Below are 19,248 nucleotides of genomic sequence, written 5' to 3' on the forward strand. Positions count from 1 at the left end.
CAAAATTGCACTGGCATTCTTCTCAAAGTCAGAACAACCCTAAAATTTGTATGGAACCACAAAAGACCCCGAATTGCCAAACCAATATTGAAGAAGAAAACCAACATGGGAGGCATCACAATCCCAGACTTTAGCCTCTACTACAAAGCTGTAATCATCAAGATAGTATGGTATTGGCACAAAAACAGACACATAGACCAATGGAATAGAATAGAGAAACCACAAATATACGGACAACTAATCTTTGACAAAGCAGAAAAGAGTATCCAATGGAAAAAGACAGTCTCTTTATTTTATTTTATTTTATTTTTTTTTAATGTTTATTCATTTTTGAGAGACAGAGAGAGACAGAGCATGAGCGGGGAAGGGGCAGAGAGAGAGGGAGACGCAGAATCCAAGGCAGGCTCCAGGCTTGAGCTGTCGGCACAGAGCCCGATGCGGGGCTTGAACTCACGAACTGTGAGATCATGACCTGAGCCGAAGTCGGGTGCTCAACCGACTGAGCCACCCAGGTGCCCCAAAGACAGTCTCTTTAACAAATGGTGCTGGGAGAACTGGACAGCAACATGCAGGAGAATGAAACTAGACCACTTTCTTACACCATACACAAAAACAAACTCAAAATGGATGAAAGACCTGAATGTGAGACAGGAAACCATCAAAACCCTAGGAGAAAGCAGGCTACAACCTCTTTGACCTCAGCTGCAGGGATTTCTTACTTGTTACATCTCCAAAGGCAAAGGAATTAAAAGCAAAAATGAACTATTGGGACCTCATGAAGATAAAAAGCTTCTGCACTGCAAAGGAAACAATCAACATAACTAAAAGGTAACCGACAGAATGGGAAAAGATATTTGCAAATTACATATCTGATAAAGGGCTAGTGTCCAAAATCTATAAAGAACTTATAAAGCTCAACACCCAAAAAGCAAATAACCCAGTTAAAAAATGGGCAGAAGACATGAATAGACACTTTTCCAAAGAAGACATCCAGATGGCCAACAGACACATGATACGATGCTCAATGTCACTCATAATCAGGGAAATACAAATGAAAGCCACACTTGAGATACCACCTCACACGAGTCAGAGTGGCTAAAATGAACAAATCAGGAGACTGTAGATGCTGGCGAGGATGTGGAGAAATGGGAACCCTCTTGCATTGTCGGTGGGAATGCAAACTGGTGCAGCTGCTCTGAATGCAACCTCAGTGTGGAGGTTCCTCAAAAAATTAAAAATAGAACTACCATATGACCCAGCAATAGCAATACTAGGAATTTACCCAAGGGATACAGGAGTGCTGATGCATAGGGACACAGGTACCCCAATGTTTATAGCAGTGCTTTCAACAATAGCCAAATTATGGAAAAAGCGTAAATGTCCATCAACTGATGAATAGATAAAGAAGATGTGGTTTATATACACAATGGAATACTACTTGGCAATGAGAAAGAATTAAATCCTGCCATTTGCAGCAACATGGATGGAACTGGAGGGTATTATGCTAAGTAAAATAAGTCAGTGTATCTTGAGAAACTTAACAGAAGACCATGGGGGAAGGGAAGGGGGGAACAAAGTTACAAACAGAGAGGGAGGAAGGCAAACCACAAGGGACTCTTAAATACAGAGAGCAACCTGAGGGTTGATGGGGGGTGGGGAAGAGGAGAAAGTAGGTGATGGGCACTGAGGAGGGCACTTGTTGGGATAAGCACTGGGTGTTGTATGGAAGCCAATTTAACAATAAATTATATTTTTTAAAAAAAGAAAAACTAAATAGTAAACATGATTCTTAGGCCCTGCAAATTAAAAATTAAAAAACTGTTCTTTTAACTCAAAAGGGTGCTTTATTTTTTCACATTTCGAAGCTAGAACTACTGTGTAAGATTTAAAATGTGACATATTTATTAATAAATAATCTCCTTCACTTTATCCTTGTTGTTCATTATTAAATGGATATACCAAGGAGAGATGATAATAATATTCTCCCCCACTGTTTCACTGCCTATAGAAGAACAGAAACTATGTTAGTCACCGGCAAAATCAACTGAAGTAGATCTTCCAAAAATGTCTCCCTTCCTATAGCAATTCCTTATACCTCTGCAAAGAACTACTTTAGTTGGTCTGTAATTTCCAGTGGCAGAGAAACTTTTCTTTGTTTCATATTTATAGTTCCAGTTGATTCTCAATAACAAGAAGTACTAGAAAAATTAGTAGAAACGTATGAGAATGGTTCCTAAAAAATAAAAGTCAATGTTATTGATGACCACTTTGTGTAAAACACATCAAGATTTCGCCTGACTCTCAGCAGTGAAGTAGAATAGTATTTCCATCTAGAAGATGCAGAAACTGAGGCACAGAGAATTTATGAAGCCAACCCAAAGACCCTTAACTGATGGCAGGGGTCTCACACTTCCAGACAATCTCATGCCACTGCACGAGATTATACTCTACTCATTTCTCCTCTTATAAGTGGAGATAATGCTTATAAGCATTATACTCTACTCCTTTCTCCTCTTATAAGTGATCCATATATACTTTGGAAAAAGCAGGCAAGGAGAAAATGATGTTTCCAAGCAGATAAAAAGTGGTCGTATTTAGTATTTACTGTTGAGTATAGAATTTAACTACCAGAAAAACGAAGAAGGACACAGTACAACAACCATGGACGTGGAACGGTGCTCATCTCTTTGCTAGATCGGAGGTATACCAAATGACCCAACAGCTCTGCAGCTTCAGGCTGGGGAAGTACAAGAGAGGTGGGCATAAAGAGTGAAGGACGATTTGGCGGAGGGACATCTAAAAGTCTGCGTTTTTTTGTTTTTAAGTTTTTACGTTTATTTTTGAGAGAGACAGGGAGTGAGCAGGGTAGGGGCAGAGAGCGAGGGGGAGACATGGAATTTGAAGAAGGCTCCAGGCTCTGTGTTGTCAGCACAAAGCCTGACTCAGGGCTCAAACTCGTATGACCTGAGCTGAAGTATGGCTCTTGTGACTCATGACCTGAGCTGAAGTAGGATGCTCAACTGACTGAGCCACCCAGGTGCCTCTGAAAGTCTATCTTGAATGAACTAGCTCTCCTATTTCTGAATCCCAATTAATGGCATATCTCTTCTTTGAGTTTAATCCTTTATTCTCCTTGACTTAGAAAGATGTCTGACAGGTCTGGAACTATTTTTAAAAGCATCAAAAAACTACAGATAAGAAGAATCAGAACTTCAGCCAATTGATCAAAACTTAAATGCTTGTATATGCGCTTGCAACACAAACAGAATATATATATTTGGCATAAAAAGATGTTATTTACCAAATATGAAAAAATAATCTTTTATAACAATGAAGTTAAGGTTAACTGCATATAAATGGTTGATTTGGTATCACATATACTGACCAGCCTACTTGGTATTGTCCCCTAGGTCCTTAAGATTCTAATCATTTTCTTCAAGCTATATTCTCTTTGCTCTTCAGATTGTATACTTAAGCTCTATTTATATGTGTGCATGCACACAAACATGCACAAACACAGTCTCTAACATTCCAATTAGTACTAAATATTGAGTTTGTCTTCAATAACCTTTTGATGTACACTCTTCTTGCATCCACACTCTCAGGGGTGTAGAGCTATTCCCCACACAACACACATTTCTAGACTAAACTATATTGTCTTTGGGGGCGACTGGGTGGCTCAGCTGGTTAAGCATCCAGCTTCAGCTCAGGTCATGATCTCATGGTTCATGGGTTCAAGGCCTGTGTGGGGCTCTGTGCTGACAGCTCAGAGCCTGGAGCCTGCTTCAGATTCTATCTCCCTCTCTCTCTTCCCCTTCTCCACTCATACTCTCTATACTCTTTCTCTTAAAAAATAAACATTAAGAAAATAAATTTAAACTATATTGTCTTTCATAAGGAGCACAGAGATATCATTCATACTTAATCTTTACCCTTTGTCTCTGAAAGCTCAAAACACATCATTGCGAAACTAATTTAGCATTCGTTAATAAAGACTTTTGCTTAAAACAATTTAGTGTTTAGCATCTCTGAAATAAGAGTAACTTTCATTAAAATAATAAAAGCAGACACTTCCTATTAAAATTTTTTATTTAAATTATTAGAATAAAAAATTTTCCTTGTAATAATTATTCAATCACAAAAGTGATTACAACAAAGGAACACTTTTCATTCATCAAGGTGAAAGAAAGAGTTTTAATCTAAACAGTATTTCCTTGCTGAGTTCATTTGATTATCTGAACTGCATTAGAATAATTTTAAAAAATCCCTTAATTGAATAAAAACCAGAATTTAAAATAAAGAGTAATTAAAAAGAAAAATGATAAAAACTGAAACCCCCATCCAACTACTGCTAAAAGAGAATCAATGCTATAATTGTTTGTAATAGGATACATGACTGCTAAAGAAAAATGACACCTACATTACCAAAACTCCCTAAGAGTGGATATTATGGCTTATATGCTTTAATAAACATAACTTGTAGGCACCAAGGAATTTTAATTTTACAGGTCATTCGAAACAGATCTTCAATTTGTAGATTTTCAGTTATACATACACATATTTACTATAAATATGTGTATACATACAAATATGTATACATACAAATATATATGTATATAATTTTTTGTTTTACAGATTAGTCAAATATCAATTTAGAGAAAGAACATATCCCTTTATTCTTCAACACAAAACAGTATTATCTTGTTAAATTCCTTTGAATAAACTCATTACCACAATTTAAAAGATTTATTACTCATTTAAAGAAAAACACGAATGAAAAAGCACTGCTAAGTGGTGATGTTTATCCATTAAACTATTCTATTTCTTTCTTTTTTTTTTTTTTTTTTCTAAATAGAGACTCACCTGTATCAAAAAGCTAAGAAAATTCAAAACTCCCTGTAGATAGGCAATTGCCTTTTTTCAACACACTCTCCCTGGTAACAAAGTGAGTGATTTGCTAGGAAATACAGTTTTGTTTGTTTTTTTTTTAATTGAAGTACAGTCAACATACAATGTTACATCAGTTTCTGAATACACAGGTCTTTTATCTCAAATATCTTAACTTCCTTTTATTCACTAGGACAATCTAGTCGGACAGAGCTAAGAAGTCTTAATTCCATACCACAGGTTCATAAAATATCTCCTTTTAATTTATTCAGAAAGAGCTGACAAACCTAATTGGTGAAGCCCTTCCTGGCCACAAATCCTAAAATTTTCAAAATCAATGCCAACTCAACATTTCATTTTCCCCTCACTTTAATTTTTTCTCTAAACACTAATCACTATTAATATGTTACATATTTTAACTTACTTTACCCTGTTTCTTTTCTGTTTCCCTTATTAGAAGGTAAGCTCCTCATTGAAGGCAAGAAATTTTATTTTATTATTACTGTAACTCAAACAATAAGATAGTGCTTGAGACATAGTAAATATAAATAGTTCAATAAATACTGTTGAGTGAATGAATGAAGTAGAAAAAATATTCATGAGAAGGATAAAGGTAAATGTAGGAGAATAATCACCCTTAGACTAGAGGAAGGCAGGTAGGGTGCAGTTCAACACTAATGACTGTTTTGATCCATTAATAAAAGAGGATTTAAAGCAAATAGGGCAAAATGTTTAAATACCGATGGTGATTACTAGGTGTTTGTTACATGAACATCTGTATTCTTTATGATTTAAGTAGTTCATATAAAATTTATCTAAAGAAAAAACTAGTATGATCTGTTTGCTCATTTTTGAAAATTAGTCTATCCATTATACTTTAGTTGTATTAGCACTATAACACTTTGCTTTTATCAATATGCATTATTTTTATTAGACTACTTGGATAACTTTGTTCTAAATTATTAAAAGGATTAAAGCAACTTCTGTGCAAGCTTCCCACAGCATATAGGAAAGACTGGCACACTAACCTACTACTACCAGATACTTAACTGATGTCTGTGATTGATGACCATGTGTTTAAAACATTGTGATTCCATCTCACATTTTTTGGGCAATTGGGTTTTATAAGAAATGAACAAATCTGATCAACAAAAATATTATGTATCCCATCTATAAGTATTCAATTTCAAAAATTAAAACAAAACTGATATATACTAAATTAAGCTATGGAGACAGGAAAATATTGTTGCACTTTGTTAGGATTACTCGAATAATTTAAATTTTTTTTTTTTTTTTTCCCAACATTTTTTTTTTATTTATTTTTGGGACAGAGAGAGACAGAGCATGAACGGGGGAGGGGCAGAGAGAGAGGGAGACACAGAATCGGAAACAGGCTCCAGGCTCCGAGCCATCGGCCCAGAGCCTGACGCGGGGCTCGAACTCACAGACCGCGAGATCGTGACCTGGCTGAAGTCGGACGCTTAACCGACTGCGCCACCCAGGCGCCCCTCGAATAATTTAAATAATCTCTCCTCTCAGCTTCAAATTGCTACACTCTATTTCCCTAGTTGGCTTCTATTCATGAGGCCAACACAAAAACGTTCCAAGTGGTAAGACTTCGAAGTAATGTTAGCAATTGTTATTTCAACAAGGTATAAAAATCTACACTTTTTCTGTTTAATGTTTATTTATTTTTTGAGAGAGAGAAATATAGCATGAGCTGGGAAGGGGCAGGGAGGGGGATGGTGCAGAAGATCCAAAGCAGGCTCTGTGCTGACAGCAGAGAACCCGACATGGGGCTTGAACCCACAAGGTGAGATTATGACCTGAGCCAAAGTCGTACACTTAACCGACTCAGCCACCCAGGCGCCCCAAATATTTACATTTCTTAAAAAATGAAATATATGAAACATAAATTTTAGCCTATTCCAGCATAAGTTTACAACATTATCAGGACTTTAATGTCAAGTGTATGTTGCAAATAATTACTTCATATTCTTAATAAAAGAGCAGAAAGCAAAGAAAACCTTTTATGAAATACCCTTTTATGAAATGTATTTGGTGAAATACATTTTTTTCAAAGTTCACTTAATTGAAATCAGAAAACAGCTAAGGAGTACCCATCTAAAGGCAAACAACTAATACATACATGCATTTTTTTTCTTCACAAAATAAATTACTTCTGTGTTAAAAGATAGGGCCGCAAAGACAACTGTTAACAAAAGGTCACTGACCTTATACAGTAAAATCATGACTTTCTAAAAGAGAAATAGAAGATCTAATAAGAACACGAACGACATAACTTAATTGGCAGAAGAAACTGGAAGACTCAGTTTGACAAACACCGTTAGAGAATTTTCATAATTTGACTTCTGAACATAAGTGAAGTTAGGGAAAAGTGAATATATAACCAGAGATAAATGGATTTAAAATACACAGCAAAACAAATCCTGAATATATCAATGCAAAAAACAAAAACAAAAACAAAAAAATAATAGTATTTGGAATCTAGTGCACCCATCAATTATAGTCAAGGAAATTTTAAATTTTCATCAACCAATTACTTTTCTTGATGACCAGGTTTAGTCCATAAATAAAAAATTAATGACAAAAATAAGCCACGCCAAAAACCAGTGTGATAAGTAGTCTATTTCCTAAGGGGAAAAGGGTGTTTATTGAAACAGTGCTTGTGGATACAATAATAAATGCAGTTTTAATAAGAGGATAATTTACTTAAAAGACTGAACAATATTTACATTAAAACCCCTCATTGTTTGTGACAGACTTATAAAACCAAGTAAAAGGGATTCTTATTTATGTTTGCAATTGTCTGAATATTTGTGTCTCCTCCAAATCCATGTTGAAATACTAATGCCCAATGTGAAGATATTAGGGTAGAGCTTTGGGGAGGCACTTAGGTCATGAACATGGGACCCTTATGAATGGGATTGGTGCTCTTGGAGATCCCACAGAGCTCCCTAACATTTTTTGCCAGATGAAGATAAAACAAAAAGTCAACCCAAAGAGGGCTCTCACCTGACCATACAAACACCCTGATCTCGGACTTCCTGATTCCAAAACTATAAGAAATTTGTTTCTCTGTTGTTTATAAGCTGTCTAGTCTCTAGTACTTTCTTACAGCAGCCCAAATAGACTAAGACAATGTTCAATCCAGAGGAATCTGGAGTTGGTTCGGAGTCGGTTATGTCAGAACTTAGAGCTTTTTGGTTCCAATTATTATTTTCAACCACCACAGAGACTCCATCTCAGAGACTGCTACTGTCCTTGAGTAACTGTATACTTCTGCAAGGTAAAAAGTTTTACTCTCTTTCTTTCAAGTTCAATAATGATTATCATACTGATATTGAAGACGATCTTACGTTATCTCTGGATATAAAAAAAAGCACTTTATACACACCACCCCCAACATGCCCACTGAATCAGAGAATCAGAAGCTAATTCAGATAAAAATCTTCAAATCTGTTGCCCTTCCTCCCATCTCTTGTTAGAATTCATGGTAAAACAGGGGCACCTGGATGGCTCAGTTGGTTAAGTGTCTGACTTCAGCTCAGGTTATGATCTAGCGGTTTGTTGAGTTTGAGCCCCACATCTGGCTCTGTGCTGACAGCTCAGAGCCTGGAGCCTACTTCAGATTCTGTGTCTCCCTCTCTTTCTGCCCCTCCCCCATGTTCTGCGTCTCAAAAATAAATAAATGTTAAAAAACAAAAACAAAAAACAAAGAATTCATGGTAAGGCAAGTCTGAATCACTGTTCACCTACATGACGACTACCCTTTTTTCTTCTCTTTGGAGGCTGAGTTAAAGGGGATGTCTCTACTTTGTTGACATGGAAAAAAACTCTAGTAACCAAGGTATGGATGGGAAGGATATAGAATTGCTTGTCCCAGACAGGATTATAATATTTTGTCTCTGATCCTTAGCATGTATAGCCTGTGAGTGCCAGGCATCAGATATCGTATCAGGACTATTAAAGGAGAGCTACAACTTTCTAAAAAAAAAGAGCAATGGTTGTAGCCGTAAGCTTTCTCTGTAGATGCAATGACCTAGTCATGTGACTGTGGGTATGAACAGAGCTGGCTGCATGGACCTAAGAGGCTGTTGTGTTCTGGAAGGTAAAAAATAATTATACAATAGCTCTTTTTCTTAATTTATGTTACTTAAGAGTCTAGAGCCAGGGACATCAAGGGGAAATGGGTTATTAAAACCTTAACATCTTTTATATACAAAAAGTAGAAAATATAAAAGTTACCTTTTTCACAGTTTTATCTGGTTCAAGAGCAATATCTGGAATGTTTGCATCCACCATCAAGGAAAACAAGTTCAATATCAGGTTAGAATACCTAGAGAGTGGGAAAGAAAGAAAAAATAGCAGTGTGTTAGAATTTTGCAGCTTCTTCTCCTGTCAAGAATATCCCTAGAGGCACCTGGGTGACTTAGTCAGTTGAGTTTCCAAATCTTGATTTTAGCTCAGGTCATTATCTCAGGGTTGTGGGATCGAGCCCTGTGTCAGGCTCTGTACTAAGCATGGAGGGTGATTAGAATTCTCTCTTTTTTTTTTCTCTCTCTCTCTCTCTGCTCTTCTCCCCTGCTCGCTCTCTCTCTCTCCCCCTCTCTCAAAAAGAAAATAAAAATAAATGAATAAAAGCTCTCACTGGCCACCTCGTAGGGACTAAGAATGGAGGTAGGGAAACTATTTCACAGATGTCCAGGTAGAAAAGAAACAATATGGATGTTGTCTGGATGTACTTTGGAGATGGAGTGGATGACACTTGCTGATGGTTTCAACGAGCAAGGGAGAGGGGGCAGAGGAACTGAATGTCACCAAGGATTCAGCCTAAGCAATGGGAAACTACTATTCACCAAAATAAGAGAGAATGAACAAAGAGCAGGATTTGGGGCTAAGGATCAGTAATATTCTGTTTTAGACGTATTGAGTTTGAAATGCCTACCAGACTCTTAGTCAAGACATCAAGTAGGAAGTCAGAGAACTCAGGGGGGGATATCAGGGCCGATGGTATTAGTTCAAAACACCAGCATTTGGTTCCTAACTAAAGCCACAGGTGTGGATGAAAATGCTGAAAAGGAGTTTAGGGGGAAAAACGATCCAGAACTTAATTCTAGACAGTTTAATATGTAAAGGTCAGACAGAAGAGGGAAGAAATCAGGAAAGAAGCAGAAGTGGTCAGCAAGGCAAAAAGAAAACAGAGGAGCGGGTTATACCAAATCGAAAAAAGGTTTTCAGGAACAAAGGGGTGCTCAAGTGTGTCAAGAGGCAAGAAAGCAAAGTGGCCACTAGATTTGGTATAGGTGACAGTTTATCTCGATAAAATTAGTTTTGATAGGGTACATCTGGAAGTCTTACGCTGAAGGAAGAAAAGGAAGGTTAGTGGAGACAGTGAGAAAGACTTTTTTTAAATTATCTTTTAATGTTTATCTTTGAGAGAGAGAGACCAGAGTATGAGTGGGAGACGGGCAGGGAGAGAGAGAGAGAGAGAGAGAGAGAGAGAGAGAGAGAGAGAGAGAGAGAGAATCCAAAACAGGCCCCAGGCTCTGAGCTGTCAGCACAGAGCCCGATACGGACTTGAACCCATGAACCGTGAGATCATGACCTGAGCCGAAGTCAGACGCTTAACCAACTGAGCCACCCAGGCGCCAAGATAGACTTTTTTAAAACAAATGGTCTGTGAAAGAGTAAAGAACTAGGGCAGAAGTACAATGTCTAGGACTATCCCAGACTTCTCCCCACCAGACAGGCGCCAGAGGTACTCACCTAGTTGTGACAACCAAAACTGTCTCCAGACATTGTGAAATGTGCTTTGGGGAAAAGGGGAGTGTAAAACAGCTCTGGCTGAGAACCGCTACTTAAAACCAATGGTGAGAACACCATGGCTGTTGGAAGTTTCTTCAGTAACGTACAGCTGTTGTACTGTACACATGAGACAGGAAGGAACAGAGTTGTGATTAGACATGAAGTGTCAACAGGTGAGGTTATTGGGCTGGATAAAAATGTGTAAGAAAGTTTAGAGAGAAGGGCAGTGATTATAGCTTGAGGGCATAAAATTCAGTGGGGAAAAGAGAAAAGTGAGAATATAAGGCAGATTTAATATGGTGTAATTTTATATGGTGTAATGGTGACTGGACATTATCAGTGAGGTTGAAGTCTTCCAGGAAGAAGTATAATCCAAAAATGAGCTGGTGGTCATTTTGGTCAAAAATGAGACGATGTTGGTCAGAGTGGAAAGCTGGTGATTGGGATTTTGGAGGGGTAAATTAATGTTACTCATGAGAGGCAGTAGACAAGGCTGGTTCTACATGAAGAGGACAAGACACTCAGAGGTCAGGTCATGGCTGGACCACTTATGTGAATGTGAAAGTCACAGCAGTAGTCTTGAAGTAGACAATACAAGTTTTCAAGGAAGAGAAAATGACAGAGAGACACCTGACTTTTAGCAATGGGGAGGATACCTATTGGTGTGATCTCACAGTGTGTGTGTCTATGCTTTTCTTCCTTAAGAAAGTAAGGAAAGAAATCATTTGGAAGTTGCAGCAGGGAACAAGGGGGGCACCAAGCCCTTCTCTAAGCTCTACAATATGTAGGACATGGAAATAAAGAAGATCCACTTGAGAGGGCTGCAAGGACCATGACATCAGCAGAGTACAGCCACCTGCTATGTATTATGTCATGAATAAAATATGCTCTTTCAATGAACCCTCAATTATTTGTACTCTCCTTTGTTGACCATACAGTTTTTTCCCATCTTGTCATAAGGGAATCTCAGGGTAAATTCAGAGTAACCCAGGGAGGGGAATACAAGGCTCAACTTCAAAGGGGATATTTCAGAGGTTCTGAAAACTGGCTGCCCACTAGATTCACCTGGGAGCTTTTTAAAAATAGTAATGCCTGAGCCCAATCCCATACCAAGTAAATCAGATGGGTCCCCAAACTATTTTCCCCCTAAAGTTCCCCCAGGCAATTCTAATGGACAGCCAGGATCCATGTTAAAATGTTTGTTTTTGTGGAAACATATGTGTGTTTCTTTTTAAAAAGGCAAATATTAATGTTTTCTGGATTATTTGTTGGTTTTAAGTTAACCACCCATGCTTCTATTATTGTAGCAAAAGGAAACAAAATGTAAATAAGGAATAGTCTATAAGAAGCTTAAACATTCAATTATTTTGTAGAACATCTGTCACAACCTTAACTTTTACACTTGCTGCTATGAACCTGCATTTTCCATTTAAGATAGGGTGAGCGACCCCAAACAGAAAGTATACATTCTGAGTAGTCATTCAATATCCTACCCAGAAAATAGATTTAAAGGTCACTAGAAATCTTTAAAACCATTATCAAGAAAAAATATAAGGTCATACAAAGATGGTCTAAATTTTTCAGTGAAAACCTTTAATACTAAAAATAGGAATGCATATAATTAATAGGTATTATTTAGCAAAAGATAATAATATATTTTGTTACATGAAAATCATAACACCATAAAATGTGTTCTAACATCTATACAGTTATAAGCATTCACAACTTAGTTCAAAACAGACTGCTCTACTTATGTGGTCAAATGTTAGTAATGGTTTCTTGTTGCAGGAAATGAGCAACAATTAACAGAAAGCATGAAACCAAACCCTAATAATAAAAGTGTCAAGTAACCTTAGCTCCAAACTGACTCAACTATCAGGTTAATTCTCATGTCATAAAGAAAAATTTTTACTAACAGAACCATATTCCAAAATACAACATTAAAAAATAAATGTTGATCTAAATATTAGGGTCCAGCTGATCTTAACCAAAGTATAGTGACATTTAAAAACAAATAAAAAATAAAAGTTTTCATGACTTAACATAAAATTATTTAGATTACTCTGTGATTTTTCTTAGCAGTGATAAAAGTTAACTTTGGCTCCACATTAATAACCTGCCTCTGTTTTTTCCATTCTGCTGAATTGCTACTAATCCATTATCAATGACAGTTTATAAAGCACATTGTTTTCCTTCTGCTTTCAGTAAGACAGAGCACCACTGACATTTCTCTAGTTATCATTTCATATCATTCTGTCTGCCTCCTTACCGAGAATGCCATGGTTCCATCTAGTTTTCAGGAGGCTTGGACTATTTTAAATTAAAAATCCTAAGATATTAAAGTGCAACTTTCATCTCTCTGAAAGTGTTTCTGCATCACCAGACAAATCACAGAGCACTCATCTTCCATTATTGTTTTAGCATTTCTGAAAGCAAAACTGAGTCACTCTGCCACCTAAAGGATAAATAGTGTGACTGTTTGTAAAATGCACATCAGAGTTTGTGACACATGGTACAGACTGAGTTAACAATGAAGGCCTAATGAGTCACTGCCAAGATGAAATCTAATTAATAGTGTACAGCCACTCTCTTAGGACCAACTGCATCAACATCGTCCAGGAACATGGTCTCAACCCAGATAAGAAGCAGAAATTCATTTAATAACCATACACTGGGAGTCTTACGTTCTAACCATATGAGTAACAGGTTATAAAGACAAATAAGACAGAACCCATATGCACAGGCAGCTCACTGTCTACTGGTTATAATTTCATCTGGAAGACGTGAAAGAAGGTAGTAGGTCTCCTGGGCTGGGAGTTTTCATTGGACTAAGAATATTCATTTTTGCAAAGTTAAGTTGAAAATGGATTTAGAGTCAAATGATCCTGTCATTTTTGACTAACCATCAGAGCCATGTCCTAAATTTAACCAACCTGACTTAATTTACTTTTTTCCTGATGACATATGATGTTACAAGTTCTAAGTAAACCAGGATGAAGAAAGCAGAGATGGAATGGCATTGGAGAGAAAAGAAGGGATAGAGAAAAATCAACCTTTTTCCTTCAGCAAAATGACTGATGAGGTGTTAAAAGGAGACAAAATCATGTGTAACATTTATTACTCCATCATTTAACAAACTTCTGAATGCTCCTGAAGAGCAACCAAAACCAAGGCTGATAAAGTTGCTAAGGAATAAAAATGAATGGATTAATATCACTTTAAATAAACTAAATGCTTCATTCTTTGATAAAAAAGTGGGAAGTGGGCTTGGGAGAAGTTAAACAACTCAATATCGTGATTATAATCCTTCCAGACTGGCTTCAGGGAGATGTGAATGGTTATGAAGCTTCTTACTCTTTTCTCTATTCCAGCACTGTCAAAGAACACAGTATATTTTATTAAAATGATTTTAACCCACTGATTTTGAAGCTTCCATATTTGCCTAATCTTGTGTAATGTCAGCTTCTTGTTTGGTGGATTTAGCAATCGAATATTTAGTAGGAAAGCAAGAGAGTCTTCTTTCTTTTGCTATCAGACTGTTTATCAAAACAGACATCAAACGTGTATTAAGAAATACCGGGGCGCCTGGGTGGCTCAGTCGGTTGGGTGTCTGAATTCGGCTCAGGTCATCTCACGGTTTGTGACTTCGAGCCCTGGAGCCCTGCAATAGGGTTGTGTTCTGATAGCTCAGAGCCTGGAGCTCGCTTCTGATTCTGTGTCTCATTCTCTCTCTGCCCCTCCCCGACTTGTGCTCTGTCTCTCAAAAATAAATAAATGTAAAACAAAAAAAATTTTTAAATACATTTGTCTGTGTCATTCTGAGAAAGAGTGATGTGAAAGAATGTATACATTGGAACAACTCCTTTTCTTGCTCTATGGAATTAATTTATCAAAATTCTTTATGCCAAGCAAATCAACTTACCTTCGAAGGTGGAGGAAAGCCGTGTAACACTGTTTACGAAACTCTTGGTACTGCTCACTCTGGGTGCCCCCCATTCCTTCTACCATTTCTTTATTCAGCTTCATTGGAGGAGGAAGAGGCTTTGGATCCCGACCCAAAATATATCCGAAGTCTATGTGGAAGAGTTTGCCTGGATGTTGATAAGAAACTCATTTGTTATCTTTAAAAACTGAGAAGGGAACGTGTCATATTATTATATATGCAGTGTCTCTTCACAACGAATACTAAGTCATGATGAAGTCTATTCAATTGTTTAATCCTCTACAGCCAGGCTCGGGTGTGGCCTTAAGAGCATACTGCAGTTCATTGTAACGCAGTTATTCAAATGAAACTTCAGTTAAAATAATCTCATAGTAATATTAATCTATATTCTACTTCAAGATCTCCAGAATCAAAGACAATTAAAGGCTACGTAACTTAAGGTACTAGTAGAAATTAGTGTCCTGCAGCAAATTTCTCACCCTGAAGTTTACACAAACTCCATTCATACAGCAGAAGACCATTTCTTTTAAGTATTTCTGAAACGAATCCTTTAACTTTTCACTATTCCCCTCACACACACACACAAAAAAAAAAATCCCCCAAACTGCAAATTATATTCTTCGCTTTTTCTAAACCATTTTCAACTAATCCATGTCACTCATTAGCTGCAAACTAGGAAACCACAGTATTTATGTCTACCAAGAACTGAATACAGCTGCAGTGCCCACGAAGACAAATTCTCCATGAGTCGCCAAAGCCCACAGACTAGACATGTAAAAATGTGATTGATCATTCACTTTAGAGAATGATTCACCACCGAATTCATAAGCATTTTGTGACTTACAAGTAGGTATAAAAGAAGCATACGTTTTAACACAAAGAGTAGCCGCGTGGATCCTACAACCCAAGCTCCACCAAGGCAGGAATTTATGCCGTTTCGTACATCACTCTACCCATGCCTTAGGATAGTTTCTGGCACACTAGGCACTCACTTTTGAATGAAGGGATGAATTCATTTAAAAAAACAACAACCTAAAATCTTCCTAGTATAATCTTCCCACTCTTGTTTGTCTTGTGATACATTATATGACCTGTTTTATGTGAAAACCTATCCTCCATCATGCATTTGGGAAGCTTAGGTTCCCCCTACCCCTCAAGGGGAGCAGCCAAAAACTTTCCTTCTTCAAGTACATGTACTGAGTTTGAGCATACTTTTGCCATCCTGCAAAGTATTTTTATACATCAATTCTATCCATTAACATATTAGCCAAACCCCCTACCTCTTTCTCTGTGCATTATTACTGTTACCTGTGAATGTTATACTCCATCATTAGGTCACTGTTGGAAATTTAAGGCAATGATGTGCACAGAACTGACTCTGGGTGTGGCAATGAAATCCCAGGTGAACAGTGACACACTGGCAGGCCTTCTGAGTCAGTGGTATAACTGCCCCTTAGTATGACTGACACCTTCACGTCTCACTTGATGAGGTATGTGACCCTGACAAAGCCACTTAATGTTTTAATCCTCACTTTCTAAACTGCACAACAGGTTAATACTGTTGATTACCTCATAAGACAGAATTAAAAAGAGATAAAGATATGTTATCTTAAAATAGTACCTGATACACAGTAAACAGTCTAAATGTCTCCTGTCATTATTATTATTTCCAACTAAGCTACAGATGATAGGGTCAAGCAAAATAAAAAACCCCATTTAAGTCAAGAATGATTACATCTATAGCCTTGTCTCATTTAAGAAGCTATGTCCCTCAGAGGAAAAAAACATTTTAGTCTGAACATAAAACCAAATCAAGCTATATGATATCTAATGACCATGTCTCCTAAAGGCACATACAAATGTTTATCTTAAATACTTTGAATACCACTTTTTAAAAAAATGTAAAATACTAAACACTGCTCAAAAAGAAATATTAATAAGTACCACTTCAAAGACATTTAAAATATACTGAATTGGTATTTATATGTTCCTTATACCTGAGATCACTACTGCCAGGGATTAGTAAAATTAAATATTAAAGGGATAAGCAATCTTATTTGCAACTCATCTCAGGCATCGTTCTTACAATGAAAAACTAAATAATACATTAAGTGGGAAATCCTATACAACTTTGAAAATGAGAGAGAACTTAGGATTTGCCAAGACCAGGTAATAATAATAATGATAATAATAATAAGTCCAGATTAAAGGCAATAATGATATTAAGCTTATGTAAAATTCAAAGTAGACACTGGCATTATTTTCACGCATTAGTAAAAAAAACTACACTGAAAATTAACTGGAGTAGACAGCAGACAATGTACTACATTTGGGATATGGAGTTCATATATAAAAAGAAACAACAGCTTACTTATGATTGCTCACAAAACAAGTATTGGAAGGTTTAAACACTATCATCACCTGCCTATAGAAAAACTACCCATTAACAATGTAACTATTGCACTGAAAACTAGTTTTCCATTTCTCCACATCATCTTCTTGTCTTTATTTTTCAAGCTTATACCACACTTAACATGTTCTGTTCAAATTGAAGAAATGATGAAAATCTCATAAGAACTTTCAAAAAAAATGCGTGTATCTAGTATAGTAAATGACAGATGGGGGAGGTGAGAGGAGAAGGAATTATAATTAGATAGAGAGAGGAAGGAACCTATAGAGAATTGGAAAAGGGTTTGCTCTCTCCAAAATAACAAAGTAACAGTTTAGCGAATTGGTTCCTCAAGCTCACACCCAGGGCTTACTAAGCAAGCATTTGTAGGTAGTTACTAGTGAGGCTCCTACTTCAAAACACTTCAGCTAAGTGTATAATGAAATTATTTCTTCACTTATCTTTCTCCCCAAAGTTAACTCTTACTGAACCATTAGGAGTCTTATAATTAAGAATTGTGCTTTATTTATTTTTGCATAGTACTGAAACCTAGGATAATGCCCTAGCATGCAGAAGGACTCAGTGTAGCTATTTTGCATTTACTTAACCAATGACACCTCAACTTCACATTTATAGCTTAGGCACCTTTTAGTAACATTGCTATTGCAAGAAATTTTCTTCTGGAAATGATAGTTCTTATGGGAAATTGTTTTGTTTAAAATTTTTGTATTTTCATTTCCATTAAGATCTACAACAAAATTAATACAGGCTGAGTCTGGATCACCTAGATGCTACCTTACTACTTAGTACTATCCTGTGATTTCACTTTTTGATTGGGTTGGTATTAAACAACAAGGCTACTTTAACTTTTTCAGGCTAACACTAAGAGAAGCAGAATTGGTTATATCTTCAAATTACCTAACAGCATGCTGAAATAATGAAGGTTATAAAGTAGTTCAAGTAGAGAAAAGTAGTTTCAGAATATTCACATGAGATATATTTACAGTGCTCTGAACTCAAACTCACACTATACTATCTGTACCATATTCACATGGCAAGTGACATTTAGTTACAATATTATTTCATCTGTCACATTAATGTTGTTGGATTGCATTTTGCTAGTTTGTAACATGATTTAATTTATAAAGTTATTTTTATTTTATAGTATAGAAGGGTAGACACACAAGAAGTTAGTATCAGCTTTACCTTGTACATATTTAAGATTATAAACTCAGCACAATGGGTTTTACTTCTATTTAAAACAGTTCTGTGTATTACTCATGATTGAAAAACACCATTTCAGAATTCCAAAATGGACTTCAGAGGTCCCTAACTACAATAAAATTAATTTTGGGGGGAAAGCCATAGACCTCACCAAATCCCCAAGGGAAGTTCATGATTCCAAAAAGATGAGAAAGTACTTTTAGAACCAGGAGTTTGATAATTGTAGTATTTACTGGGAAAGCATCATTTCTTAATGCTTAAGGTCCAAGGAAGCAGGCTATCATTCAATTTTCCATTATTTGGTAAAAAGTCCTGATCAACTTCTCTTAAGGGTTCCATTTCCTTAAACTAAATGTGTATTCCCTGTAGCTAAGCTAAGCACTTCATTCTGTGCTTTCCTCTCACTCTGGAGCTCCCATGTGTTTTCTACCTTGTTAGACAAATACCAGTCTACCCTTCAAAAGGTAAAGAGATGAAAAACTTACATTATAGGTACAGATAAGCTTTCCTTGGTTTTGTTTAATTATTTAAATAATGTTTTGTTCAGGGCACCTGGGTGGCTCAGTCAGTTAAGGGTCTGACTTCGGTTTAGGTCATAATCTCGTGGTCCATGAGTTTGAGCCCTGCATCAAGTTCTGTGTTGTCAGCTCAGAGCCTGGAGCCTGCTTCAGATTCTGTGTCTCGCGCTCTCTCGGCCCCTCTCCTGCTCACACTCTCTGTCTCTCTCTCCCAAAAATAAGTAAACATTAAAAAAAAATTTTTTTTAAATGCTGTTTTGTTCTGTTACCAATATAATTTCTAATGATACTTAGCACTTGAGAAGATAACCTATCCGACCCCTCTTTGATTCAAACTGATTTTTAATAAATCATGCTATCCTAGTATCAAACTGTATCAGCCATCACACATGGTTTATTTAATGGGCTCCATCCTTTAATAAGAAACCTAGCCCCACTTTTCTCTGTCTCACCACAGG

The 19,248-nt window shown here is 36.7% G+C and overlaps 1 protein-coding gene across 1 annotated transcript in view; it reads right to left on the reverse strand.

The window, feature by feature from the left end:
- The window catches only part of PIK3C3 (phosphatidylinositol 3-kinase catalytic subunit type 3), a 144,386-nt gene that overhangs the window by 10,920 nt on the left and 114,218 nt on the right, over positions 1 to 19,248 (reverse strand). Inside the window, exons 22-23 of the mRNA XM_058692240.1 lie at positions 14,639 to 14,807; positions 9,157 to 9,247 (exon numbers count right to left, since the gene is read on the reverse strand). Coding sequence (XP_058548223.1) covers positions 9,157 to 9,247; positions 14,639 to 14,807 — 260 coding nt within the window. The remainder of the gene's footprint in view (positions 1 to 9,156; positions 9,248 to 14,638; positions 14,808 to 19,248) is intronic.

This window comes from Neofelis nebulosa, chromosome 11, assembly GCF_028018385.1.
Source record: "Neofelis nebulosa isolate mNeoNeb1 chromosome 11, mNeoNeb1.pri, whole genome shotgun sequence".
Taxonomy (NCBI): Eukaryota; Metazoa; Chordata; class Mammalia; order Carnivora; family Felidae; genus Neofelis; species Neofelis nebulosa.